Source organism: Gallus gallus, chromosome 1 (assembly GCF_016699485.2).
Source record: "Gallus gallus isolate bGalGal1 chromosome 1, bGalGal1.mat.broiler.GRCg7b, whole genome shotgun sequence".
Taxonomy (NCBI): domain Eukaryota; kingdom Metazoa; phylum Chordata; class Aves; order Galliformes; family Phasianidae; genus Gallus; species Gallus gallus.
Genome location: NC_052532.1, coordinates 55,746,782 through 55,774,756, shown reverse-complemented (window position 1 = coordinate 55,774,756; position 27,975 = coordinate 55,746,782). Strand labels below are relative to the sequence as shown.

Here is a 27,975-nt window from a genome sequence, read left to right as displayed (position 1 = left end):
CCTTCCCAAAGCAAATCATAGTTTATTCCTTCTCACACAAGTTTCTTGTAGTTTGTTCTGTGGCATGTTCCTCAGGAAGAAAAAAAGTACCTCTTTGATTTGATACAACTTCCCCACCTATGAATAATATATAAGCAAAATTGTATTTTCTCCTTCAGAAGAATCTTCTGCTAATGAAAAAGTCAGTTTTCATTTGTAAAATTAAATACTTCCAATATAAGAATGGGTTACATGAGACCTAAGGGAGCACATAAGGCATGTATCTTCTCTTCATCTCCCAAAAACACTAATTAAAGGTAAGGCTGAAACTGTTTTGTTAAATGTCATCATTATATAATTGCTTATGGGCTGTTCTACCTACAGTTTATGACTGCTTTGTGCATTGGCCCTGTAATAAGCTCCTTTTAAGCGTTCCCTATGGCTTTGGAACAGCTGCTGGACTTGCAAAGGGATTTTTAGTAGTCGTTGGACTTCATATGTAACAGTTTCAGTGAGCCACCTCTGATAATATATGATGTATTGTGCTATGAAAACTTTACAGTAGGAATATTTGAGGTTCAATCATTAGATTAACATCTTTATTTTTAGTTAATGGACGATTGTATTGTTTTGAATTGTGACATCATGTATTTGTCTTCAAAATATACTAATCCAGTGATTTTTCACTGAATTTGAGCACACACTTTTAAAAGATTCCTAGTTGCAATAGTACATGGTGCAACTCACTTCCCACCCCATCCAATTTAGCTGTTCCTCTAGCTAGCATGGTGAAGCTCTGAGTTTTGTTGCCTGCAGTACTGAGCCTTCCCTGCATTTCTGTGGAATTTGTGCATACACAGGTAAAGGAAAATGAACAGAACAACATAGATTTTGGACTTAGTTTGAGCCAGGATGTTCTTTGTTGAAATGTTGCCTTCTGATTGGTACCTTTGCACTGCTGACCATCAGGGGCTTAGCAGCTTGGAAGTGCGGTATGTTTGCTTCACAGTGTTTTTGATCACTTCACAACCTACATTCAAGCACACATTTGGAGGGCTAATCCTTCTTCCAGTGATGGTCTGACAGCATGGTTACTTTGACACCTGGTTAAACCTTCAATAATATTGAGTGCAACTGGTTCATTTACATTGGCTTGTATTTGTTGTTCTACATTATTTCTGTGTACTACGCTAATATCTTAGCTTATGACTTGTATTTCTGAAGTAAGGATTAATTGAAAACATCTCTGTATAACAAGCTTGCAATTACAATCCCAGGAATTTCCCAGTGGCACACTAAACTGCAAAGCACCCAACCAACAGATGACACGTTCCCACAGCTCCAAAGCAAGAGCAGCTCAGTTCTGCTGCAGTACATCGCTAACACCAGGCTGTGGGGCTGTTGGCTGTCCCAGAAATCGTGCATCCTTTGCATGCAGAAAGCAGGGTGAATCCACGTTTTCTACAGCTGCCTCAGGACTGAGCTTATTTTCAGCAAGTAACTGTATAGACTGGACAGGATATAGGACACGGGTTTTTTTTTTTGTTTGTTTGTTTGTTTAACAAAACTACCTATGTTAGAAGAATTGGTTAGCCTATTCTTTTTTTATACATGTATATATAGTTTACATATACAGTACTTGCCTAAGTACTTCACCAAGTGGCCTTGCTTCTGAAAAGAAAAGCAGTTCTAGGCTGCATATTCACAGTGTAGTTAGTGATACCACTGCATGTCATTGGCACAGCTCTGGTTTTATTCTGTTGAAGATTTAGTTACTTGGTGCAGCTGTAAATGTTTATTGTTCTAGCCAGAGCCTCAAAAACATGTTGTTTTCACACAGGCCCGTTGCCTTCTTCACTGTTTTCCTCCACCATAAAGAAACCACTTCAGAAGCTCTCTTCTAGACTCTTCTTTCCTCTGCAGATCATGTGTATCCTCTACGTTGTCTTCTAAAGACTAGCATGCACTCTTCTCTAGGTCTGATCCCAAACTCACTAGAGTTCATAGAACCATAAACTAGCTCAAGTTGGAAGGGACCCACCAGGACCATTGAGTCTACCTCCTGGTTCCACACAGGGCCACTCAAAAATCAGACCCTATGTCTGAGATCATTTTCCAAATACACCTTGAACTCCTGCAGCTCAATACCATGCCCACCGCCCTCTGGTGCAGACGCTGTCCCTAACCTCCAGCTGACCCTCCCCTGACACATCTCCATGCTGTTCCCTCGGGCCCTGGCACTGTCACACAGAGCAGAGCTCAGCGCTGCCCCTCCGCTCCCTGTGAGGAGCTGCAGCCGCCATCAGGCCTCTCCTCAGCTCCTCTGCTCTGCACTGAGCGAACTCAGGGCCCTCAACCGCTCTTCACATACCTTCTCCATCTTTGAGTTGATAAGTGCAGGAACCTCTCCATTACTTTTGAAGCCTCTGGTGCCTGTTTCCCTAATCCACTCTTTCAAGAGGCTCATCTAGTGGGAGGTGTCCCTGCTTATAGCAGGAGGTTGGAACTGGATGATCTTAAAGGTCCCTTCCAATACCAACCATTCCATGATTCTATGATCTCTTGCTGGAAGAGAAATGCAGAGCCCTGTCAGCTCATACACAGATGCTATGTTTGCTTGAACTAAGTCTTTGAAGCACATCTCTCTCCCAGGACTTCTTATCAAGGTCAATAACTTCTTTAATACTATGGGGGTCCTCAAATGAGCAGTCATTGTGCAACATCCTGAGCAGTAGAATTTCTCGTACGGCAGCCTATGTGAATGACAGTATAAATACAGATATACAGAATGTCCTGAGCAGGTGGGTCTGCATGGTTTTGTCCAAACTCCTTTTTACATTTGTGAAAACACCTCAGCCCACAGTGGCTCTCCTTTAAAAGTCATGATCATGGAGGAAGGGAACACAAATACATTGCTTGCAGCTGAGTTTTTGTGTTCGTGTTTCTCTTCATTTAGAATAAAAGTTTGAGGTGAATCTCGTGAAAGGTAGAGAGAAAAAAACATGGGAACCAACCAAACCTAAAAGTTTATTGAAATGTGTGCAAAGAAAGATGACCAAAGCATAGAGGTGCCTTCTTGTCTCAGTACAGCTTTGGCTTCATTTCTCACTACATTAGAATCATAAAGGTTGGAAAAGAACTTTAAGACCATCTAGTCCAACTGTCCACATCCCACCAGTATTGCCCACTAAACATATCTGTAAGCACTACATCTAGTCTTTCCTTAACTTAAGGGTTGGTGACTTCACCACCTCCCTGGGCAGCCTGTTCCAATGCATCACCATTCTTTCTGAGAATAAATATTTCCTAGTATGCAACCTGAATCTCCCCTGGCACAACTTAACATTCCCTCTTGTCTTATCACAGTTACCTGGGAGAAGAGGCTGACCCCTGCTCCCCACAAACTCCGTTCAGGTCATTATAGAGAGCAATAAGGTATTCTCTGAGCCTACTCTTCTCCAGACTGAACAATCCCAGCAATATCCTAATTTGTCTACATGCCCATTAATTCCTCTTCTGCTTTCTCATTAGAGTGGCCTCCCTGCTGACAGCTTGTGAATACCAATTCTGTTTTCTTTAACATATGCGTTGCCACCAAACCACTTATCTCTGTATCATAAAAATTGGCTTAAAATGCATGCATTCAAATTAGCAGCTCCAGCAGTTCAAACTCTTCTTTTAAAAGCTGAATAACTTTTCAGTTTCTTGTGATAAAAAATAAATAAATTCACCATGAACCAAAACAGTTACTGAACTGACTTTCATTTTGCACTGCAGTCAAAAACAATGCAGAAGTTGGCCTAGTTGGATGGTGTTTCAACATGTGTTAGACAAAATATGAAATTCCATTGATCAGGACTTATGAAGAGATATGTTTATGGCAACAAATGTACTTACAAATGAAAAGTCTACACATATTGGCTCAAAAAAACAAAAAACAAAACAAAAAACAACAACAACAACAAAAACTGAAGGAACACCAGAAAACAAGCAAAAGACCACAAAAGTTTGTAATTTTTGGTTTAGACTACTGGTATTTATATGATAATAAACATGCTACATGTTGATCAACCTGGATTGGAACACAGAGCAGAAGACATCACTTAGAACAGCAAGCCTATTCCCTCACAATCACCTGCAACTCATTTTTTAGATATTCAGTTCAGACAAGTCCATAGCATAATCGCCAGGTTCCATGAGCCTCTGAAAGCTTTCCAACAACTGTAAGATCTGCAGCCAGGAAAAAGCAGGATCACTGTAACTATAGGAGAGGCTAATGGATTCTGGATTCTTCCCAAAAGCTTTTGAAGTCAGCAGTCAGCTACAAATGTGAAACATCACAAGCAAATCTAAAAAGAGAAAAAGAAAACAGCAGCAGCAGCAACAATGAACACAGTAAGCTAAAATTACCATTACAAGAAATGAGAAATATGTGGCTTTATTTTCCAGTTACTAAGCCCTACTTTCAACTGAAGCTTCCTTTCTTCAGTGAGAAGTTTTCTGATGTTTTCTTGTGTCCTTTTCCTCTGTGAGTTCATTTACTCACCTGGGTGCTCATCGGCTAAATTCACAGTTCCTCAAATGGTATGCCATACATCCCCTGGAATGCCAAAGGGAAATCATTCAGAGATTAGAAGCAGCTCCTCACAGTGACAGAAGGTGAACGTAAGGGCAAAGGATCTCATAAAGCAAAAAACATTCTGTGCTTTCCAGAACTTCTTGCAATAGTATACTAAGATATGAAACTAGTACTCATGTTGTCCTAAGCAGCTACCTAGAATCCCAACAGAAAGTATGCCTGGTAAAGGGAGACTTAAATTACACAGAATACTAAAGTGTGTACAGTTTAACTAGGACTGCAGCTCTGAAGTGAGAATGTATTCATAGCTTTAATCAGAAACAAGACATAATGTAGAAAAATACTTCCATTGGGATCAATGGCAATATTCTCTATAGCACAGCTTATTTCTGGTGCAAATAGAAGCATAATTTCAGCATAAATTTCTATAGAACAAAGCATGTTTCTCTGCTGAATTGCTGTTGGCTTCGGTCTCCCTCTTGCCACACAGCTCTATCTGTATCAAAGTATTCATCGATCTATCTACCTATGTACTGCCTTCTAATTCTTCTGTAAAAACACATTCCATGTACTTTTTTGTGTAATGATTGCATTTACTTCTTCAAACTGGTTTTAAAATAAAGCCGGTATGTCTGCTGGAATGTAGGATGTGGAATTACTGCTTTTGTTCTGTAAGAATGGTGCTACTATGTTAGCAAGTTTCAAGTTCTATTAAAAAAGAGGAACTTATTTATAATAAACCTTATGCTGAGTCATGTTAGTCTCCTAAAAGTAGATTTGTATGTTTTGTAGCATTCTCAAAGAGATTTCATACTTAAAGGGGAGATTATTTCAGTCAAAGTTGGGGACATATTCAGCTTATTCTCCTTAATTTTGCTTCATTTCACTTCCAAAGATGTTGCTGATCAACATAATTTCCACAAACAAAATTTTTTTCATCAATCTTTGTACCCTGAAATGGCAAAGGAAGACCTCTTTAAAAGGCAGTTTGTGGTATTTATTATCACTGCTGCTTAATACCTAACTATAGGCAAATAGGACTAGAAAAGAGACAATCTAATTCCTTTGAAATGGTACGCACAGGAAAAGAGTGCTATGTTTGATTTTTCTTTTTTTACTTTTGAAAAAGTCCTGATGTTTCTCTTCATCAGAGTGTAGGCGCACTGTTTTTGCACACGTAGTGCAAAGATAATATCGAGATCTTCATGCCATGTTTGTGTGAGAAGGCCATGGACAGCTAGAAAATGAATAAAACTGTGACATAAGAGAGCAGGCATGTCAAAGCTGTGATTTCTTTGCTACGGGCAAATCTCAAGCTCTAACCACATCTCATATAACAAGCTGGAGCCTGTAGAAAGACAGCAGCCACTTAGTAACTCTTAATTCCTCACGTGATGCTGCTAAGGATGATACTGCTGGGAAATTTATTTATGTGCTCAGAGTGGTTGCTTTCCCAAGCAAAGCACTGGGAAGATATCATTGTCATCTCCAAACACCTCTAAACACTGCCAGAGATTCTCATTCTCGCAGCATTCTAAAGTGTGTTGTATGTGTTTTGTGCCCATAATCCATCCGAGGTGTATTAGGTTAATCATTTTTAAGATAGAGGTGCACACTGAGGATCTAGGAATTGAGGGGAAAGAATATCTGACTGGTTACACCTTTGTTAGCATTGTTTTACATGAATGTCTCTGAGTCAAAAGCCTTGAAAAACATTTTTGGAAAAAAAATTGTTATTGCTGTTAAAATTTTACATACTTGTTAAGAATCAGGAAATCCCCTTAAAAGTCCATTGTTTGTTTTTGTTTGTTTGTTTGTTTGTTTTATGTATATTCTAAAGCAAGATACTAATAAAAACACAATCTTTTTGAAACTACTTTGAAAGTATACTAGGATTACAAACCAAGTATTCAAGTTAGTGACATTATGGCAAAATCAACTCGACTGGTTCAGCTTTAATTTGCCTTCTCTATGTACATGTGTGTTACTGAGTCATAGAATCATAAAATCATTAAGGTTGGAAAAGACCACTAAATTATCTTGTCCAACACCAGCCCATCCCACCATGCCCACTAGCCATGTTCCTCGGTGCCACATCCACACGGTTCTGGAACACCTCCAGGGATGGTGACTCCATCACCTCCCTGGGCAGCCTCTGCAGTGCATCATCACCAGCTGTTCATGCTACACAATCTTTGCTGCATAAGTCTCATTGCAGCATAAAAGTACTGTAAAAGCATTAGGACATTTATATTCCAAAGAGCTTCAAGATATGAAGATAATTTTATTGTCTTTTCTTTACACTGGTGAGATGAAGTCACAAAGAGATTAATTTAGAGAACACCCACTCCTGTCTGTATTTGATAAAAGATACCCAAGAACTCGTGTTTTAGAGAGTTCAGCATTTGTGGGCAGCTATGGGCTCAGCCTGTTCTCCACGACCACAGTTGCAGCTGATGCTACTCAGCATTTCTGCAAATCTGTACTGGGGTCTCGTGTCAGACATCCAGAAAATGAGGAACACACAGTAAGTGACCACCTGTGAAAGTTTGTTCAAAGGGACTTGCCTAGCATCGTTTGGGAACTCTGTGGTAAAGGCAGGGTCAGAACCCACTTCTCCAGAGTAGCCTTCAGCTGCTTTAACTTTGAGAGCATCCTCTCTTCCTTATTCACTAGATTAATTTATAACTTCTGCAACAGATGCAGCAGGATTTCTGCACATGACAGTCTCATTTACCAAACAGGCAGCATTAGAGCAAAATTTATTCCATGCACAGAAAAAGCAGAGTCCTTCAGAGGGAAATGTTCACACAACCAGGGAGGAGGGCAGGGAGGTTATGTTTTTGATTTTGGCATTTTCTATCCTTGGAATGCTTCTGTTGAGTTCTGCTTAAATCTTGAGAATGTGGAAATTGGAAAAGGGTATTGGTAGTTCCCCTCTATTCCTTAACCTTGACCCTCCTTCCCCTGTCTTTTACAGACTAGTCTTCTATTCCCCTTGTCTTTGCCTTATGGTCTTCTTGCCCTGCTCAAACGAAGAATTCTTGTTCCCGGTTGTACTCTCTTCATGTAGACCCCCCCAAAATAAGCCCAAATTCTCCTCTTTAAGTCTTCCTTAAGTGTGTACAGTCCACTGCCTAGGAAGAAGCTGTGAAGGAGCCAAACACATCTCCTCTGGCTTCATATGCTGAAGTGTAAACATTTATTGAGTATGAGTGAAGGGAAGAGTGTCGGGAGCTTGCAGCTTTATCTAATTCAGACAAGTTTTTGTGGAACAGAAGACAGACGTCCTCAGCATAAAACACACTTGTGAGATTTTCTGTATCTGCAACTGAACAGTTCTCAAGAGGATGTCATTAAGGACAAAGCAGTTCTGCTTGCTTTGGATTTTAGCTGAAAGTGTTCAACATGAGGCGCACAGTGATATGCAAACATGACATTAAGCTAATTATTTGTTGTGATTTCCAGTTTTTGTTTTTTTTAACATCTATTCAAAATCAGATTGAAAACAGGCAAGAATTAGAGGTCATTACCTATGTTGTCCTAGCTCGCTGGCATAGGATGGAGTAAAACTTGAGCTCTCAGGCTGTGCATAAGAAATACATAATCTTTCTGTTGTGCTTAATTTAACAGAGTAGGCTCTACATTCCTTGAATCTAAAAGTTTTTCAGGACTCCAGCATGTATTTTTGTACAGATGATATTAAGAGCTTGGCTTGAAATGATGAAAGTAAGGCAGACACAGGTCAAAAATGCTATTTGATTTGAAGAGTGATGTGGCACTCAGCGTTTCTCATTTCCCCTTGCTGTATCATATTAGAAATATACTTTGCAATCTTCTTCCTCTGGAATCTTATTTACATTTATTACTGCAAGATGTGTGCATCTATTTGGGGAGCTAATAAAATGCAAGGCAGTGTATTACTATGCAGTGGTATCTCTTACTGTCTGGTGATCAGGGTCTCAGCTTGTTCAGATATGTTAAGCACATGCTTAGTATTAGGTTAAAACGTGCTTCCTATTAGGCATGAATTTAAGGCTACATCTGAATGTTTTCTAGAACTGTGTCTCTAGCTCTGTACATCTATGAAATCATCTTAAAGGAAGCCACTTTAAATTCAGCCTATCTTTATTTTAGGTTCTTGTACATGAGTGAATTAAGTAGCTAGCCTTCCAGCAGCTTAAAAGCAATTTCACGGAAGGCAACCAGAAGCCCTATTCGTAAAGCCATGATTCCATTTCTCAATCTGCTTCATGCTTTTTGACGTTTCCTTTGTACCTACATTTATCTAATGCATCCTCACTCCTGAGTGATCTGGGCTAGCTGAGATCACTTTGTAGGTGTGGGCTGGAGGAATTGTATAGAAGACATTTACAGCATCGACATGAGGCTGAGGTGTGGTATGCTTGCCAAGACTCTTGCTTCTTTGTTGAATTCAGTGATAATTAAACAAACAGTTATTCAGCCTTTTACTATAGGTCTCTTCTAAGGAAACTGGATCTTAACATGTCTGTTTGATTCTGTGGACTTCTACAGCTGTTGAGAGAAGAGACAATGGCAATGTGGACAACAAGCTGTTCGTAAATTTTATTTTAACTAATCTCTTCCCTTTATATTTCACTTTTCTAACCATTTTCATGATAGGATGTAGAAAAAACTAACTAAATAACAGAAAACCCAGCTCTTCTTAGACAAGTTATTTGTCAGATTTCACCATTTCTTTTACCCCAAAAGAAACTAAAAAGAATGTGGCCAAGAAGAAACCATGGCAAAATACAGTTTAATTTGAAATTTAAAACCATAAATCACTGTTTCATGAAATTCCAATTCAGAGAAAGATTCCAGGGCGAGAAACAACATTACCAGCATGCCTCCCACCCTACTGTTAAAGTACAGGATTTCTGTAATACCAGAATCTAAAAATCCCCAAAGCCTAAGTGCTTCTTCAACATTTCCTTGGTAATATAGGAAGCACTTGTTTGCTAGCAATAGCACTTTATGCCCACGTAAGTGTTTGTATTGTCAAAGCTTAAAACCCCATTTGGAGTGGCTTTTATTTTAAGTCATCTTCAGAGCATAGTAGCAAGAGGAATTCTATTTTTGAAGAATTTCCTTTACCAGTCTGCAGTTCCTTAAAATGTATTTCTCTTATCTAGAACTAAGGCTGAAATCTGACCTCATTCTACTCCTTCAGTAAAGACTGAGTGTGCTGGCCTTTTCTCACTATTACAGTTATAATGCTCCTAATGGCTTTAAATAATTATTGGATTTAAACTACTTTGATTCAGGGCTTCTGACTCATTTTCATGGCAGCAACTGAGCTCTATCAATTGGTTATCTCTCCTAACTATTTATTTCTATCTTCCTCCCAACCATACAGCTTCCTATTAGTGATGAGAGGGAATGGACTCAAGTTGCACCAGGGGAGGTTCAGACTGTATGTTAGAAACAACTTCTCCAAAGGAGTGGTCAGGCACTGGAATGGGCTGCCCAGGGAGATGGTTGAGCCACCGTCCTGGGAGGCATTCAAGAAATGTTTGGATGTGATACTAAGCGACATAGTTTAATGGGGAAATATCGGTGGTGAGTGAACAGTTGGACTGGATGATCTTGGAGGTCTTTTTCAACCTTGGTGGTTCTACGGTTTGGTGATTCTACGATTCCTTCCTTTCAGATTATCTTTTTTCAAGTTTCCAATACTCTGTTTTTTCTTCCTCAGCCCTGTGTAGGAAACAGATATTCATCTCCCTGGAAGGAGTTAATCTGTTCCTGAAAACGGACAGTTTGTCAGGCTTTAGCTGCTAGGCCCTTGGTAGTTACGTGCTTACACAGATCCAAAACTTTGTGGCACACATCATAGAGAATGGTACTAATCCGTATGAGAAAGATATCAGAATGTGATTCCCCATTGTGAATGCCTTAATATTAAAGGTAAAGGCATATTCAATTTTTCAGCACATAGGCCTATAAGGGGCTGTTGGCCTTTCTGCTGCATATTGCACAATCTGGACCAGGCTATTAGTGCACCTTATTTTTAATTATCTAAGACAAAAGTACCTGCAGCAGAAATATTTGGAAGAAAATCCCTATGAAACATTTCATCTCTTGTTTGAAAGCCCAAACAGATTTCCCTTTTAAGTTCTCAGGGGGTAATGCCAACATGCAGTTTACATTTCTGGTTCTTAGACTTCTGATGAATTTTCTATGAAAGACTGAGTAACACAGAAAATTCAGATTCATGTTTAAAAAGATTTTCTTCCATTTTAAGTGAAACGTATTCCTTTTATAATATCTCCGTACTATTTCTTCCTATTCTGAAATTATAAAGGAAATATATATACTTCATAGGCTTCATACCAGCATCCTTGACAATACTGACCTTCCTTTAAGGTAAAGATAAGCTGGCACCCTTCTAATGAATAAAAAGATTATATTCTTATCACGAATAAAATTGGAATTTTCATTTATATGGCACTCTTTATTTCTGTTCTCTTGGGAAACCTAGGCTTGTCCCATGATTTGCTTCTACTGCTTTCTGTTGTAAGTGCATTTTTTCAATGCTGATAATTTACTAAAGGATTTAGAGATAATTTAGAGCTTACTTACTAAAATATGTTGGTTTTTTTCTTGTTAAGTAACTACAGATGTAGCTTTTCAAGAGGTGTTTAAGTGGTCTGTATGCTTGAACCCTGTATGTGTCTTGTCCACTTAAATCATTAAGATTACATTACATTTATATTTTTTGTGTCTATATAGGTCTGCTATAGGTCTTTGTGTTTTATTTCTTTTTATTATTCTGCTATAGACTTTCTAAGATGTTATTCTCCTTACTGGCTAATTTTTTCTTTATGTCTCTGTCCTACTTTGACTATAAATACTTTGTTTTGAGGTAACTATCATTGTTGCATACAAAAATTTGGAGCTAGTCCTTCAATATCAACATGCTCTGCGGCATGCATAACAGCTATCAATGATTATCCTGGTATTTCCATATGAGTGTTAGAATAAGAACTTCTTGGAACCAAATACATAAGTCACAGGGAGGGCTGTGTGCAGCTGATTGCTAGAAACTAGGTCCCCTTGGTCTTCCCCTTATGTTCATCCTCAGGCATCCAATAAGAACAACAGTCAGAGACAGGACACTAGTCAGGTAGACTTTTGGTCTGAGCCCGGGCAGCTTTTTCTCTCATCTTAAGCCTTGCTCATAGCAGCTGCCTCCTCACTTGTCCTCTGTTCCGCACTGGAACAGGTTGCCCAAGGAGGCTGTGGATGCCCCATCCCTGGAGGCATTCAAGGCCAGGCTGGATGTGGCTCTGGGCAGCCTGGTCTGGTGGTTGGCGACCTGCACATTGCAGAGGTGTTGAAACTATATGATCATTGTGGTCCTTTTCAACCCAGGCCATTCTATGATTCTATGATTCCTCCATCTCACAGCTTGTGGAACACATTTTGGATTCTCTACATACTCTGATTTTTGAACTACAAAATGGGCCCCATCTATTCCAAATTCTTGCACTGCAGCCAGAAACTATATTATTACATACTATTATGGATTTTCTTAGAAGGCATATATATCTTCTGATAATTTTTTCCTGTTCTGAAATCATCACCAACTGAGATCTATTTCCAGGCTCTACCTGGAAGTATTATCATTGTGGAATAATTTTGTATTGTACCCCAGCTGAATTAAAAAGTGCTGTTTTAAAGTTGCCTAACTCTGTAAGCATTTAATTTCATTAGCACCTCTTTACTTGCTTTCCAAAGTCTGTTGATGACTAGATATCTGAATATAACAAAAAATGCTGTAAAGGTCCCTACGTGAGACTTCTTGGGGCTTAAGGAATTTGCTGATCCTTCTGTACTTAACAGCCTTAAGTAGATTTTGCTCCAACTATAGAAGTTAGAGTTTTGAAAACAGTCCTTTTGATGGCTTACGGAGACTCAAACTTAGCTTTCCCAACTTGAAGGTGCAGAGGTGCTGTACCCTGAATTTCTCATGTAGGTCTACTGCTTAGGGCATTCTCCTAAACGGTGGAGAATGTGAGTTTGGACTCCTGAGGCTGAGGAGGGAACTGAACTCGCATCACCACTGCCGGTGGCATCCCTTCAGTCATTTAACATACCACTGCTGTATCCTCCAGAAAGGTTTTAGAAGGAAGAAAAGGGCTGGTATTTCAGACATGTTTTCTCTAATGTTTCTTACTGTCTAGATAAAGTGCTTTTATTTCCTGTGTAGTACTGTGCCTGTTGATTCTGTCTGGAGGTACAAAACTGTCTCCAAAAGCTTCAGAGAGAGCCTATGGAGAGTAAAATATGTTCTGCATTATGGAGACGAGGCACCTAAAACATGTATTTTGGTACCCAACTTGTAACATCCGCTTTTTTATTGATCTTGCCGTAGCTTCAAGATTAAGTTTCTAAGTTGCAATATGAATGATGCTACAGAGGTTTTTATATTCCTATTTTTTCAGATTTTCAAAAATAGACACAATTATGTTCTTCCATTCTCTGAAGTACAAAAGTCTCTGTTGCCTAGAAAATCTCAGCTTAATGATTTGGGGAGAATGGAGTTAAAATGGGGCATTGAATTAATCCCAGATGATCTAAACACCCCTTGAATCTGGAGGCATGTTTCTTTGACAAATAAATATAAAATGTTGTTTTTGTTTGGTTTCCTCAGCTTCACCATTAAGAATTATTAAAGTTAAGGTTATTAAAAGACTATGCTCTTCCTTCTATACGCTTTTCCATTTTTACCCTTTATCAAGTTCATCTCTTGATGACAGTCTTTCTATTATCCGTAGCTATTTTTGAAAAATTCTCTGATATTTTTAATCTTGCCTTTCTCTGATGGCTTTCCCCTGCAGGATTACTGGCTTGTACGTGTTCTATCTATTCTAGCAATACTCATAACTGTAGATTAATCGAAGTAATTGCTTCATATATCACTTCAAAATCTTCTTTTACTATTTTTTTTCAATGCATTTGTTATTAGTTCCTTGTGCTTCTGTTGTGGTTTTTGGTCTTCTGTCTTCACGGGACTTCCCAGCAGAAACTCACTTCCTTAGGTTATGCAGAGCCAAAGAAGAAACTTCTTGAGAAGGCCTGCTGACACGGACAACTGGACCAATATCTTGAGTCTAGTTGTAAAGTGGAGGGTTTAGATGTGGGTTTTCCACAGAAGAGCTGATCTGTCCACTGATGCAGCCTCCACAATAGACTTCTCTTTTTAGGCCCTAAAAGAGGTAATTAAATTTTCAGACCTAACCTCTGCAGTGATTTATCCAAATGCCTGGGTTTTTTTACTGTAATTATTCAATCTAAACCGAATGTGTTACACATGTGAAATCTACCAAGTAAATCTGTCTTTTAAGACTGAATGATGGGTTTTCAAATCAGAATTAAGATTTAAACGCATCAGTGGTTCAGTTTCTATCATTTGCGTAATTCTACCAATAAGTAATTCTGAGGTAGTCTAAAAGTAGAGAGTATTTTTGTAAGAAATAGTAATAAATCTTTACTTTAGCCCTGTAAAGTCCAGAAAAGAATTAACTCTGAAAGGATTAAAGCAGTGTTAAAAAAAAAAAATAATAAAGCAATTGATTGTAAATCAATAATAAAGACGTGATTCTGAATCTCAGTGTAATAGGCAAAGGATTCGTATTCAAAGGTAGGGAAATGAGTCTAATTGACATAATCTATCATTTCAGGTTTAAAATTCAATTTTTATCTATATCTTGTTTCTTAAGAAGAGAAAATACTGCATACATAAGTCATAATTGGAGAGAATGATTTGAGAAAGTTTTTTTCTTTTCTTTTTTAAGAGGATTAAAATACCAAAATGCCACTATGTCAGTCTATCCAAATATAATGTTTTATAAGGTAGCTGAAGAAAGAATTCAAATCAGGAAGTCAAGGAAGAATGTGAAGCATCAGTGCTGGCACTGCAAGTTCCACCTTACTGAACTGAAAACTAGATCACAGTCAGCTACAAGCCAGAATCTCTGTTAATACAAACCATCAGCAATTCTTTGGCTTTGGTGGCTCCGTACCAATTTCCACCAGCTAAGGAACTCATAGTATAAATCTGTCAGTAGCAATAAAACTGTTTTTTGCATTGCATAGATTTTCATTGCCATTTGTAGCACAATTCGTAAAACAATTATATTCTCATCTTCTGGTATTTGAATTGATCATTTTGTTTGTCAAAATGCATAAACCAAAATCCCCCAGCACAAATGTAGCCTTCAGATATAGTTTCATTATCTCATTTGCTTGTGTGACATAATGCCATAATTGTGTTTTCCATTTTAATGTTAGCATTCAGGTTTTTATTTTTATTTTATTTTTTTCCTGTCTGTAATTCTACACTAATTATCTGATCAAAATCACAATAAGCATTGTTACTTAGGCTGGTAGTTAGCATGTTTATTTTTATTTTTTGGTAGCTTAGTATTCAGTGCTGTTGGATTTTGTTAGTATTGTTGCGTTTTTAAGGAGAAGCTTCAATTGTATTTTGGGGCTGGGAATTTCAAGCACTTTCTGAGGCCACTAATTTGAAATTACATTCCAGATCAATTCACTGTGAAATACTCGTGCCTGGATTATCACTGCAAAAGAAGAGATCTCTCTCAGTCTGTTGATTCCTGTTTCTGCTCTGTAAAGAAAAAGGCTGTATCCTTGCTACGAGAAACTTTGCAGCTTCTTTCAGACCTTAGATGGAGCAGACAAGAACAAGCATGGATTCAAAAATTTGCTGGTCAACATGATTAAGTTAAGGATAAGAGCAGAGACACGTTCTCTCTAAGAGGGAGACAGCATCTGTGGTTTTTTTTAATACTACAGCCATGGGAATTCATGACAATCATTGCTCATTCAAAGAGCTGCATGACCGGAAGAGGATTTGCAAAGGGACCTGCCAAAGGCCAGAACAAGTATGCAAGGATGGAAGCTCTCTGTAGCTGCCACACTTTATAACTAACTTCTGAAGACTGCTGCATTGGTAGTTGGTCTATTATATAGGGGGCAAGTGACTGCCCATTATAGAATCATTTCTAAAAACAGAGGGTCTTCTTCTATTGCAAGTGGTCTGTCTGTGTTACCTGGGCAGTTACAAACTATCTGACATTCAAAAAAATCTGAGAAAGCTGTAAATGCCTAGTAAGAAAGCTTACAATTTCAAGTTTTGTGCTTCATTAGGAGGGTCTGGACTGTTTTTTATTCCACATTTAAACAATGCCTCATGCAAGAGTCTTCATGCTTTCTATGGCCCACCAACAAGTGCTGTAATACATTTTTTAGTTCTTTTTATTCAAAAAGGTGAAAATGCTTCTCCTATACCAGTATTATGAGCTGACTTTCAGTGTCAAGCAAGAATGACAGAATGTTCTGAAACTTAAACAATCACGCTGTCATTGGAAGTTTATTTTCAAAACATGGATGAAGGAGAAAAGCTTGATGCTGTGGTTTCTAACTGATATTCAAATTTTGCTGTCAGGCACATCGGTTGTATGAGACAACGCTTCAATAGTAAGTTCTCTTTTTTAGGCTTTTATGTGGAATCTGTCTTCCCATCCAGTGCAAAAATCAAAACTGCTTTCTTCTGCGACAGCATTTCTTGGTGGAGGCCAAAACATTGCCTATCTTGACTATACAGAAGGGGTTTGATTTACCCTTGAGACAATGAGTGCTCATGTTTACATGTAATATGCTTGTCCTATGTATGACACTTTCCCATTTCCTCTGAAAAGAAACCTTTTGATGACCTTCCTTACACTATATCCTCTTACTTATATGAAACATTGTGATTGAGCAATATAAGGGCTTTAACTTCTCAACTTTGATCATGGTTGTGTTGGCCCCAGCCAGTAGCCATGTAGCCAGAATGAGCGTGAATTGCCCAGCTTCTGACAGAGATGTAGGGATAAATAGGTCAGATTACCTATTAATACCTCAATTATCAGGATGATACCCACAAAGGATCTTGAAGCTCATTCATAATTTTAAATCTGATACACAGTTATACTGCAGAAAAGAGCCAAACCAAAACATTGGTGTTTCTCCCCATGACAGAATAAACTTAACAGTTTATGGAGAGGGAATTAGTTGTACAATCGAATTTTGCACTGAAATCCAGTGCCAAGTCACTGGATTGACAGTGCTGTAGATGGTTCACTTTCTTTGTAAACCCCTGTCACAGCAAACAAGTACTATGAAGTGGAACTTGTATTTCGAAAAAACACATACATGTGTTAACATACTCCACTAAAAAATAAATTTTGGAAGTTAGTGGTGTAAATTTTGAAAAGGCAACTTGCATCTGAAACAAGCAAATGATGGTTGATACTAACATTGGCTTCAAATTACTTCCACCCTGCATTCATAGACAAGTGCAGGCTATGACTGTCAAGACAGTTCTTGACTGAGGGAATGTAGATAAATGTTGTAAGATACTATTTCACAGAAATGTCATGGTATATGTTAACAACATTTTGTGAAATGTGCCTCTGAAAAACTTGGTTGCACAGAGCTATGGCACAGGATTATGTCAGTGACAAGAAGTTTTGTACTGAAAAACATTGAGTCCTCACCCCAGAGGACACAATATCATGAGTTGAGCTGCTCAGTAAGGGTGCATCAAATCAACAACTACAGCTTGACGGTATCTTTCTAAATGCCTTAGAGCTGGGTCTGGGCAATAAACCTGAGCTGTGAAGCAGACTTCTGTTATTCCCCAAAACTCATATTTTGGGGTCTGGTTTTGTCTTCTTCTTACACTGAGGTAAACAGAAGGTTCATCTAAAACCACCAGGTCCACTGCAGTCTGTTTGGGATAGATGAGGGATGTAGGATTTTGCCCTAGATGTAACATACCATTGGCAGATCAGTTAGGACATCTCGCAGCAAAAAGGAATCTCTTCCACTGCCTAGAATCTTTATGTTTTTGTTAAGTAGTTATAAAGTTGAGTTTTATTTTATTTGTTTAAATCACCCTTCTTTTCTGCTAAGTGAAGGCCATGCTAGTACTGTACTACACCTTTACTCTTAGAAAAATTCCCTTCCCAAAACACTTCCCCAAAACCAGCTATTTAATGCAGTCCCTTTGCCAGCCCACTGCTATGGGAACTCAGTCTTTCATTTATTTATGAAAACAGAGATTCTTGTGTTGTGTGTAGAGCTGAAATTCTAGGTAAGTGTTAAGATTTATTTTTTTTTAATTTATTTTTGGTGTAACTTTTTCTCCTTTCTTTTTTCTTTTTTCTTTCTTTAAGTGAATTCAGTTTTGTAATTGGTATGGCCATTCACCAGTATGTTGCTGATAGTGATACTTTTCAGTATCCTTTCAGGCTCTGAAAAGCATCAACTGCAGATGTTATGTCAAGGTTACCGCTTGTCACTTTGAAGTTGGAGTTAGACAAATATGTTTTAAAGAAAGTGAAATAATTAAAATTAGGATAACTAGGGTCTTTACCCATGAGATTCACGTCTTTAATTTCTACAGCTCTTTATCCCAAGAATCTGGCAACCATTGCAAGTAAAGAATTAATTTGGTCTGTTCTGGCTTTATAGTGAAATTAGTTTGTTGAAATAATTGCTGTGCTGAAATTAAAGAGAGAAATCCCATTGGCTCTGGCAAGGTCAATTGACTGAATCACTGGGATTTCATTCCACATGCTGAGATCTTTCTGACATGCATAGTCATCAAGATCTTAAAAACCTCTTTATGAATGTTGACAGTATTTTATGGTGTACTTTAAGATATGTATGTTCTGACTGAGGCATAATTATCAGGTTAGAACATCCACTGTTCTAGTGAGTCTTGGATGAAAATACTTCTCTCTTATTTTTAAGCATCTTTCCTATTGTTTGCATTTTAAAGCATCACACATAGGCCAATTTTGTTGTCTGCTGAAATCACTACCAGAATATCCTTCTTTTTATCAATAGGCTATAATCAAAGCTTTAATGAGTAAAATAAAAAATAAAATAATTTTTATTGGTATTTTTTACCATTGTGAAATATAAATGGAAAAGAGAATAGGAGTAAAAAGAAGATGCAAGTTATAAAAAACTTCAATTATTATAATCTGTAACAAACATAGACAATGTCAAGAAGAGGTAATAAGGAATAGTTTCTGAGTGATGTTTTATGTAAAAGAATACTCTATATTAATTATATTAATTATTATATTCATATACAGTCAGATGCTGATTTACATAATGGAAAAAAGGCAAGCTTGTTTCTGCTGCATCTGAAGAACAAAAGGACTTACATGTTTTCATTTAATTCTAGTCAGTATTTTCATTGAGAAAATTGTAGTTGAACTGACTGAATGTACGCAGTAGCTCCTTTTCACATCATGTAGTCTTTAAAAATATGTTTATGATGATATCAATAGTAATCTAAATGCTACAGTATGAATGAAATTGGAAACACCAGTAATGAAAGATAGTATGAATTGTAAAAAAAAAGTTACTTGTATTTAATTGCATTAAAACAAATCACCGCTCTCTAATCCTAAATTTATTCTATCAGTAGTATTATCTTTCATTTCATCACTAGAAATAATATGTATTTCATTTAATTTTATTTATGCTGAGATATTGTTTGTTTTGAAATACACAACTTCACTGTTTCTTTTTTTAAACAGGATTCAAGATTTGATATTTAAATAATGGTAAGTCTACAATACCTTTATTCTTTCATTAGTGAGCACTTCAAATACACTACAGAAAACTCTCAGGCCAACTCTGATTTGGGAGGACTTTTTTTTAGCTTTAGTTGAAATACATGGTGTTCTAAAATGACAATTGAGTTTACTGAAAATCCATGCTTTGTTTCCTATAGTGGTATAATATAACGTTCTCTCTGCATAAGCAATTCCAGATTTGCAAGTAATATTTTTTGTCACGTCGATGATATTGAATGATAATATTGGCTTCATAAATCATGGTAAACAAGTGATATATACCTCTGTACTAAATGCTATAAAGCACTGCAATAATGGTAACACCCTTTATGTAAACTTCTGCAGCAAATGAAGGAAATGAACCTTGAAACATTTGCCTGAGTGAGTAATGTTACCTGTGAGAGTTTTCCCACTGACCTCTCATGAGACTTCTCATGGGAGTGAGAACTTTCTCATAATAGTAGAGATTCTGGTAATGCTTAATTTTCTGCAAAATACGTATTCCTGGAGGATGGTATGATACCTGCATATTCTATGTAATCGCTGTATTTATTTGGGATCTTCCTACTGATGATATTGAAGAACACCTGGTCTTTTCTGACTTTTGACAGAAATATGTTCTTGCAGAGTTTTCCTGATCAGGACATACTGGGTCAGGCTTTTGAAGATGCACTAGAGGTACTGCAGCAGCACTCCGACAGAGAAATGCAGTACTCACAAGGTAAAGGGGGGAAATTGCTTTATTTTACTTACAGCTTTATATTCTTACAGAAAAGTGTATCTTAAAATATATGGCTGGGACAGTAACTCCCGAGAGGTGGATTAATGAACAGCTGAGGAGTACAGTGCCCGTGGCAGAGAGTTTGGAATTAGATGATCGTTGAGGTCCCTTCCAACCCAAGCCATTCTATGATGAAAATGGGAAAGAAGGGTTGGAGGGTTTTTGTGCCTGACACTGCCCAGAGTGGTTTGCATCTTCCAAGCCACATCACAGGGAAGTTACTGGACAGCCCCTCTTCCCCTCAAAACATGTAAGACCGAAGTGCAACAGGCATATTCCAGTTTTAATGTTTCAATTGAAAAATGCCCTTATGTTATGTTGTAAATAAACTCATATAGGAATGAATTCCAGTGCAAAGACCAAAAGAAGACAAAGAATTCAACACGTGAATTTTAGTTTCCATAATTGCTTTTTTACATTAAGGTACAAAATTTAAATATTTTTAGACAGAGTCTAATTTATTAGCTGAAAAGCTATTTTCCTGGCTTCTAGATTAAGATTTATGCACTACAAAACTTAAAATATAGGTAAGCTGCATATTCCTTCAGTTCAGGGAAGATATGTGTAATTAAAATGCTATAAAATTTAACATATATCTGTGTATGGTATTTTTATGTCATGAATAGAAATGGAAGGAAAGGAAAGTAGGAAGCTACACTGCAAATCCTCTACATCCAGAAGAATATATTTACTGTCTTCTGTGAGGAATGTATTTCATGCAAGAAAGTTTATTCGCACGTTTATCTGTGATATATTGAAATGTAAATAAGACAAATTGGCTCATATCTTAAGCTGTTAATAAGTTTTTGCCTCCACTTCAGTGGTAATTTGCACACTGAAGTATCCACTATATATAAATGCTCCCAATGTTCTAGCCTGTATCTGTTGTCAGGGCCAACAGAGAGACATTTAAACACTTGCAACTCAGTGTGCATTTACGTCCTGTTGCTCACACACATTGTTCCACTTGCAATAGTTGTACTCTCCAAATGTTCTGACCACCCACAGCACATAAATTCTTTCATTGCCTTAGTCCAGTGTCCTCTTCTGCTTCTTTTAAACATCCTGAAGTCCTGGGGTCCTTCTGAGTTTTAGTTCAGGCACTGCAGATGCTCTGAGAAATTCCTTTTTTCCTGTAGCTGATTTGAAATAGTAATGCTTTTAGATACCTGAAACAGTGTTGCCCAGAATCATATTTACCAGTTTCTGTCCTTCACTTCATTCATGTTTCTATACTCTCACTTGTGTTGTACTAATGACTTGCTGAAGAATCACGTGGCATTCCCTTTTCCTATTCAAAATATGTAAAATAATCTTCTGTAATTATCCCATTCCCTACAGTTGATGATCAGTTTGGCCCTCCTTTTTTCTATTAAGCAAACTACCTCACAATACTATAAAATAACTGACATTTTATCTTAAAGAACGTTGCTTTAAATCATGAAGGTAATCAAAACCAGCCTACAGGCATGGTTAGCAGTACTATTATAGGTACCTGTATGCAGGTTATGTTGGATAACCCACTGGCGTGACACATCCTGGCTATAGGGAGTTTATTATCTAGGTGGCAACAATAGGATAACTGCATTTTGGCTGGCCCAGTAGCATGTTAGGTTGTTCGCTGCAGTCTTTTTTGGTTTGTTTGTTTGTTTTTCCCTCCTCTCTTTTTTTACTCAGATTTTTCTCCAAATTCTCAGGTTATAAAAATTGCCTGTCTGTGATCAACCATCATCCCCACCTCCGAGCAAGTCCCAGCTACTCTGCCCTACCCTCTACAGAGGACCCAGGATACAGCTGGAGAACTGTGATAGTAAGTGAGCTAATTACTATGGATGTAAACTGAAAATTGAATGACTGTTTGTGATTTCTAGTAGAAATAATTATGCTACTTCTATCATAAATTTGGTCTGGCCAGGTATAATTCAGATGTAACCACGCTGGGGTATATCTGCAAAACATATTTAATAGTCTCTTTTCAGGAATCAGTTTAGCTGTTTGGCGCTATATTGCAGCTCATTATGTAAAACAACAACGAACAAACAAACTTTAGCTTGCAGAGCCCATCTCCATTCTGGAAGTGTGGCCTGCAGGAGCGGTGGGAAATGGGTGGTGCAGAGGAGGTAATTTCAGGTAAATGAATTTCACAAAAGCCTGTTTTCAACCAGCAGATTAGTGAGAATCTAACATAGGAATGACAAAGTCTCTCCCAAGACACAGTCCAGGTGGCCCTTGTCTTCTATTGACTCTGAAAAACATGTCCACAATTCGTCTTCTGCTTCCAGTGGAATGGTTGAAGATGCAGAGTGTGGCAATTACTTATTTCCCTCTTAACTTCTCCTCATTCCCATTCAATATGCTGGCATAGCTTTTTACTGATAGAGTACACTGCATGCCTTTGTGGCTGTGAAAAATATTCTGTGGGTCAGGATATGAAAAGTTGCATTTTTAAGGCTTCAGGTAACTAATCTTTAAGTTGCTAACTCTTCAATCTCTTAATTCTTTTAGAACAGTGCAGCAGATTTTTATGCAGATGATTCTGTCTACCATACTCTGCAGAATACTCCAGAAAGCCAAGTGATGCATGCTGCTGCTGTCCAGCCAAAAGCAGGGAAAGGTGTGTAGAAAGAATATCTCTTGATAAGTGCATTGTGTTAATTTAAAATTTCCTTGATGAAACATGCATTCTATATTCTAGTTTTTTTGTTGTTGTTTTCTTTTACTTTTGATAGAAAAAGGTACTTTAAGATTTAACAGCAACTACAGTACAACTGCAAATGTTCAGTTCCTGTCTGCTGAACCTTATACTCTAAGATAAATCTCCTCACTTCCCATTCACTCCTCTTGTTTATTACATGGAAAAATGAACAAGAGATGTGTTTTCACTTCAAATCATCTCAGTTGAAGTCTAATGCAAAGAATTACAGCAATTTCTTTAATCACTTTAATAACTCATTTATTTCTCGTGGTCCAGCAAGTAATGGCTTTCTCAAAGGTTTTCCACAGATGTTAATATGTTTGAATTGGATTTTATACCTTCTCTGTTTAATATTCAAATTGTCTCTTAGCTTTTGTGACAAGAAAAGGGGCACACTTTGATAGCTGTTTTTATGCTCCTTTCGACTGACCCTACTTGAGTGGACATCTGTTTTGTAGAGAACAGGTCAGGCGCCCATGGTCATCATTGCGCTTCAGTTGTTGCGTTGATTCTGTTTTTCATATGGGACTTGGCGTCCTTTCTATGACTCTGCTGGATGAGATTTCCACAGTTTCCACTCTGAGCTACCATACATACTTTTGACTGTGGGGTCCTTTTGAGCAGCTTCCTAGTTTTCTTGCTTTTTGAAATCCCCTTCTCTTAACTTTAACCACATGCTGTCAGTTTTTGGTATCATCCCTTCCCACTGACAGTGGGTACTATGGTTTCTACAAGTTCCTCGGGACGATGAGAAGAATAATCTCTTCTTTTAAGTTCAGGACTCCTAACTCTTGACATTCACTGCCACAAACACAAACATGCCAATCCAGAAACGTTGCTGTTCTAAGTTTTACCCAGTGTTGCATCAGGGAATTTTGTATGTCATTAGCTGAAGTTACGGTTGTTACTGCTCTGTTAAGCTTTATTTCCTATTTCATGTTTCTTTTACATTATTATCAGTATATTTATTCTGTTACCTATACAATTTTAGTCCTCTTGAGCCCCTATTGATGCACAAGAGGTTATCTGCACAATAGCAAGTAGTGTGGCCTTTTAGGAAAAGATCTGTAGATGAAACAACCAGCACTGAGAACCTAAGGTCCATGTTTCATGTGTTTCACAGTGGTTATTAGGGCTATGTCAAGGATGGCCACAATTTACAGTGGCTATCCTTGATTTTACAGTGACTTAAATTTACAGTGACCTCAATATGCTTCTGGAAAGCATCTTTGAATCTGGTTTCATCTGAAACAAGTCCAGTTCATGCATTTCAAGACCATTCCTTGTTATGAACTAAAACATGGTAGGTGGAGACAATCAAGAGAGAAATTCAAAAGACACATTCAGAGAGAATTAAGCTGCTTTAGGCCAATTCAGTGCAGAAACTTAATTCAGATGCTCTGAAACATCTTCTGGAGGAGCTTCTTCTCTCCAGTGACCACATAAGAACCTACATAAACCAGCCTGCTGGCTTGGACTGATGCTGTGCAACAGTTTGAGGACAGGTAGTGAACACTGCTGACTAATGCAATGAGAAGATCCATGCACTAATCCCAGCTCAAATTAGTGGGTCCGCATGGTGTAGGGCTTCAGAGGTAAAAGCTGGGGCATAGAAACATATTTTCAGTCACACATATAAACCTTTATGCACTCTCAAACCAAGACATCATCTGGAGAAAGAAGTGTGTGTGCGTGTGTGTCTAGAAATAAAAGCTTGGACAGAAATGACAGCTGAATGAAGAGGACAGACAGCATGAACCTGAGATGCTGGTACATACAAGGTCATACAGTTGTTTTCCTGCAGACTCAGTCTGCAGCAGCTAGAGGCTCTGATGAACACAAAAACACCCAGATGTCTCCTTTTATTCATTCTAACATAGGTTCATAGAATTATAACTCAGGTTGGAGGGGATCTAAGGATGTCACCTAAGGATGATTCAGGCCTGCTGTGGCCAGGTAGTCTTCTTCATGTGTTTGCTTTCAGGCTACTCATTTTGGTAATATTATATGTATGTATAGTAAAAAATGTACTTCCAGCTACAGGCCAGTTTTTATTTAGATCCTGAAACTTTATAGTTTTTTTGGAAAGTACCTCTGTTTTCAGGATCTTCTTCTTCCTAGTCTTGCCACTTCTCTCCTATTTCCTTATCACCAGAAGCAGAGTTACTGTCATCCCTAACAGATGTCTTGGCTCGACCTCACTGTTCCTTAGCAACTGTCACTTTTCCCCAGCCTTTTGTTTAAAATAGCCATACAAGACAAGACTATGAAGTTTAGGTGCAGCTGCTTGTTTCCACTTTTGTTGAAGTGGAAGCTGTTCTTCTGCATATACTCTCCTTTCTGCAAAGTGTTCCTCTTTGTCTCATAATCTTCAATTCTTCCTCCTTATGGCAGCTTCTTGGTCACCCTTGGCTCAGTGAAAGGAACTAGGAGTGTTTCAAAGAGAGGGACCCACAAGACTTAAGTGAAACTAAATAAACTAAATAGTAAACTTAAGTTTGAGAGCTGAACCTGTGGGAAGGAGAATTTACTTAACTGACAAATATTTCTTCCTTTATTCTGCATTGGAAGGCAAGTTGAATTTCTGCATGCTTTTAGAAATATACAGCATGCAAAAAGGTACAGCTCTTTATTGACTAGGTGAGACTTACAGTGCAAAATGAGCTTGCTTTTCCTTCTTGCTCACTCCTTCTAATATCAGAGACTACCTTGCTTCCTCAAAACAGTCCTGAAACAAACCTGTCAAAATTGTTTCATCTCAAAATCTTTGAGTTCTGATTAAGGGGGGAAAGTACTTATTAAAAAGCATTCAGATTGGACCTTCAGAACTTCTTGCCAGAACTGCCTGAGGACACGATTTCCTGCAAAGTGTTTGTTTGAAGACTTTTTGACAGGCTACTAGGTTTACCTATGCTTTTTCCTTTAAGATCTTTTCCAGGAATAAGACAACTGCTTACCTTTTAAAACAAGCACGAGTTCTGTTCTGACCTTTTGTACTTTATTTCTTAATAGGTAGAAAAAAACTTCGTCTGTTTGAGTACCTCCACGAGTCTCTGTATGATCCAGCCATGGCAAACTGCATCCAGTGGGTGGATAAGCCCAATGGTGTCTTCCAGTTTGTCTCCAAAAACAAGGAGAAACTTGCAGAGCTGTGGGGAGAAAGAAAGGGAAACCGCAAGATCATGACATATCAGAAAATGGCCAGAGCACTGAGGAATTATGGAAGAACAGGTGAAATCATTAAAATTCGAAGGAAGCTGACATACCAGTTCAGCGCTGTTGTTTTACAAAGACTTGCTCCATCGTACTTCTTGGGAAAAGAAACTGTTTATCATCCATACATTCAACCCAATCAAGAATACCAATGTGCAGATGACTGGACCAATTACAACAGTTACATGTATAACAACGGTTATGCATTACAGCATGCTAATAGCTAGACATCACATAAACGGCTCGTAATACTTTCCAGCACAGGAACTCTTCTCTATACATAGCTTTTCCTATATTATATCATGCAAACACATGAAGAGGGCTTAAAAAATGATCTTAACCTACTTTGTTCCTTTTGAAGTTACCAATAAATAGTCATTGAATATTGAAGAAAAACAGCAGCTGTAGGGCAGATTCTGTTCTCTGTGGCATTAATCAAAGGAAGTACATCAAATTCAAGCTAAATATCCAAGATAGGGATCAAGACTTTTGTCTGCAGTCTGGATCAAAGATCCCATCCTGATAATGCTCATTCACTTCATCAGAAGTTCTGTGCATATCCCCAACTTTCTAATCAGAATGCAGATACTGTTGCAGCATAGCTCACAATTGGATGCGTGTGAATTAGAAAGGGAAGAGATTTGCCAACTGTGCTAAGCTACTGTCTGCTTTTTCATCAACGCTCTTTATTAAGAGATGATTTCTGAGTGAATCCCTGGCTGAACTATAGAGTCCACATGAAGGTGCACCTGTTGGCCAAGTTGTTAATCCTTAATCACTTATATTAACATATTTTAGCACAGATCCTGACACATGGTGTTAGGATCACCAGGTGTGCATTTCACGGTTGGCAGGGGATTCTTTGAGAAAGCGACCATACCATGACAGAGTTAGCAAAGGATTATGCTTTTTATGAAGCTATTTACAGTTCTCCCCCACTAATATGAGAAGTCGCACTTTTATCCATCAGTTCTATACTCAGCTGATGAACCCAGCTTTGTTACTTACAACCACCTTTGGAGTTATAACTTTTTATATAGAAATACAGCATTGCTTCTCCAGCTTTTTTTCTGTGTGGTACGTTTGCTGAGAGACTCAGTAATTTTATCTTCTCTTCATGGAGAAGAAGAGTAGATTTAGATAAAAAAAGAGAGTACTATCCTCTTACTCCAGGATGATACCAATAAGTACACTCATTCTGATGCTTCTATTCCTTTGTCAGCTTGTATCATCATACGGTTTGGTTGTTGTACTAAAATACTTCCATTTGACTGCATTCAACTTTGTATTCTGCATTTTGCTTCAAGTGACTGTAGGTTCAGGTAGAAATAGAAAGAAAATTGATATCTGTGAAGAGGTATACATGGTGGCTTGATATGTTTCGTGAAATTCACTGACTTTAACAGTTACCATTTGCTCTAACTCCTGCTTACATCTGCAGGGAAATCATTTTATGTAATAGACACAAGGCAACATACTCCACTCTAGCAAAACTCAAGCTTTTGTGTTAATACTTTGGTTAAGATGAAAGACGTGTACCCTTAGAAATATGAAGCATATTAAGCAACGCTAAGACCCAGGTTTTTTGTCATTGAACATCTCACAAAACAGGCAGGTCATAACTGTGTTGTTAATATTTTGAGTATAGTTTCCCATATGTAAACTTTTCTATAAAATAGACACAAGATGCCTCTAGTTAGATGTAATTGAGTCTGGATTCTGCTGTAGCACTGAATGTGGTGGGGCTTTTACAAAGAACTAAAATCTTTAAGTCAGGATGCTCTCAATGTGTGAGCACCTACCTAAATACAACGTTTCAAATATCATAATGTTCATAAATTTGATGAGAAACTGCATGTTAATTTACTAAACATCTGTCACCAATTGCACTCTGACTTTGTGTTATTTACAAGGCTGGTAACATACACTGCAATAAGAATCTACCTTGTGTAAAATGCTTACTTTGTCAGTGTGTTCAGATTCACTTTTCTCAGCCTCATCTACTTGTTAAGGAAATAAATACTTTTTTTTATTATTA

At 37.9% G+C, this 27,975-nt stretch overlaps 1 protein-coding gene across 5 annotated transcripts; it reads left to right on the top strand.

Moving 5' to 3' along the window:
- Positions 1–156: 156 nt before the first annotated feature.
- On the top strand, positions 157–27,975 carry SPIC (Spi-C transcription factor). 5 transcript variants are annotated; one of them, XM_025155817.3, is made up of 6 exons: positions 157–296; positions 19,210–19,236; positions 19,876–19,969; positions 21,727–21,839; positions 22,535–22,643; positions 25,737–27,975. In XM_025155817.3, exons 2-6 carry the CDS (start codon positions 19,234–19,236, stop codon positions 26,162–26,164), a joined length of 747 nt encoding a protein of 248 aa, XP_025011585.1. In that variant the 5' UTR covers positions 157–296; positions 19,210–19,233; the 3' UTR covers positions 26,165–27,975. The 5 variants fall into 5 exon arrangements, with proteins under 5 accessions (XP_025011585.1, XP_025011567.1, XP_004937899.1 ...); XM_025155799.3 differs by having other exon boundaries at positions 19,860–19,969; XM_004937842.5 differs by lacking the exon at positions 157–296 and adding an exon at positions 17,677–17,747.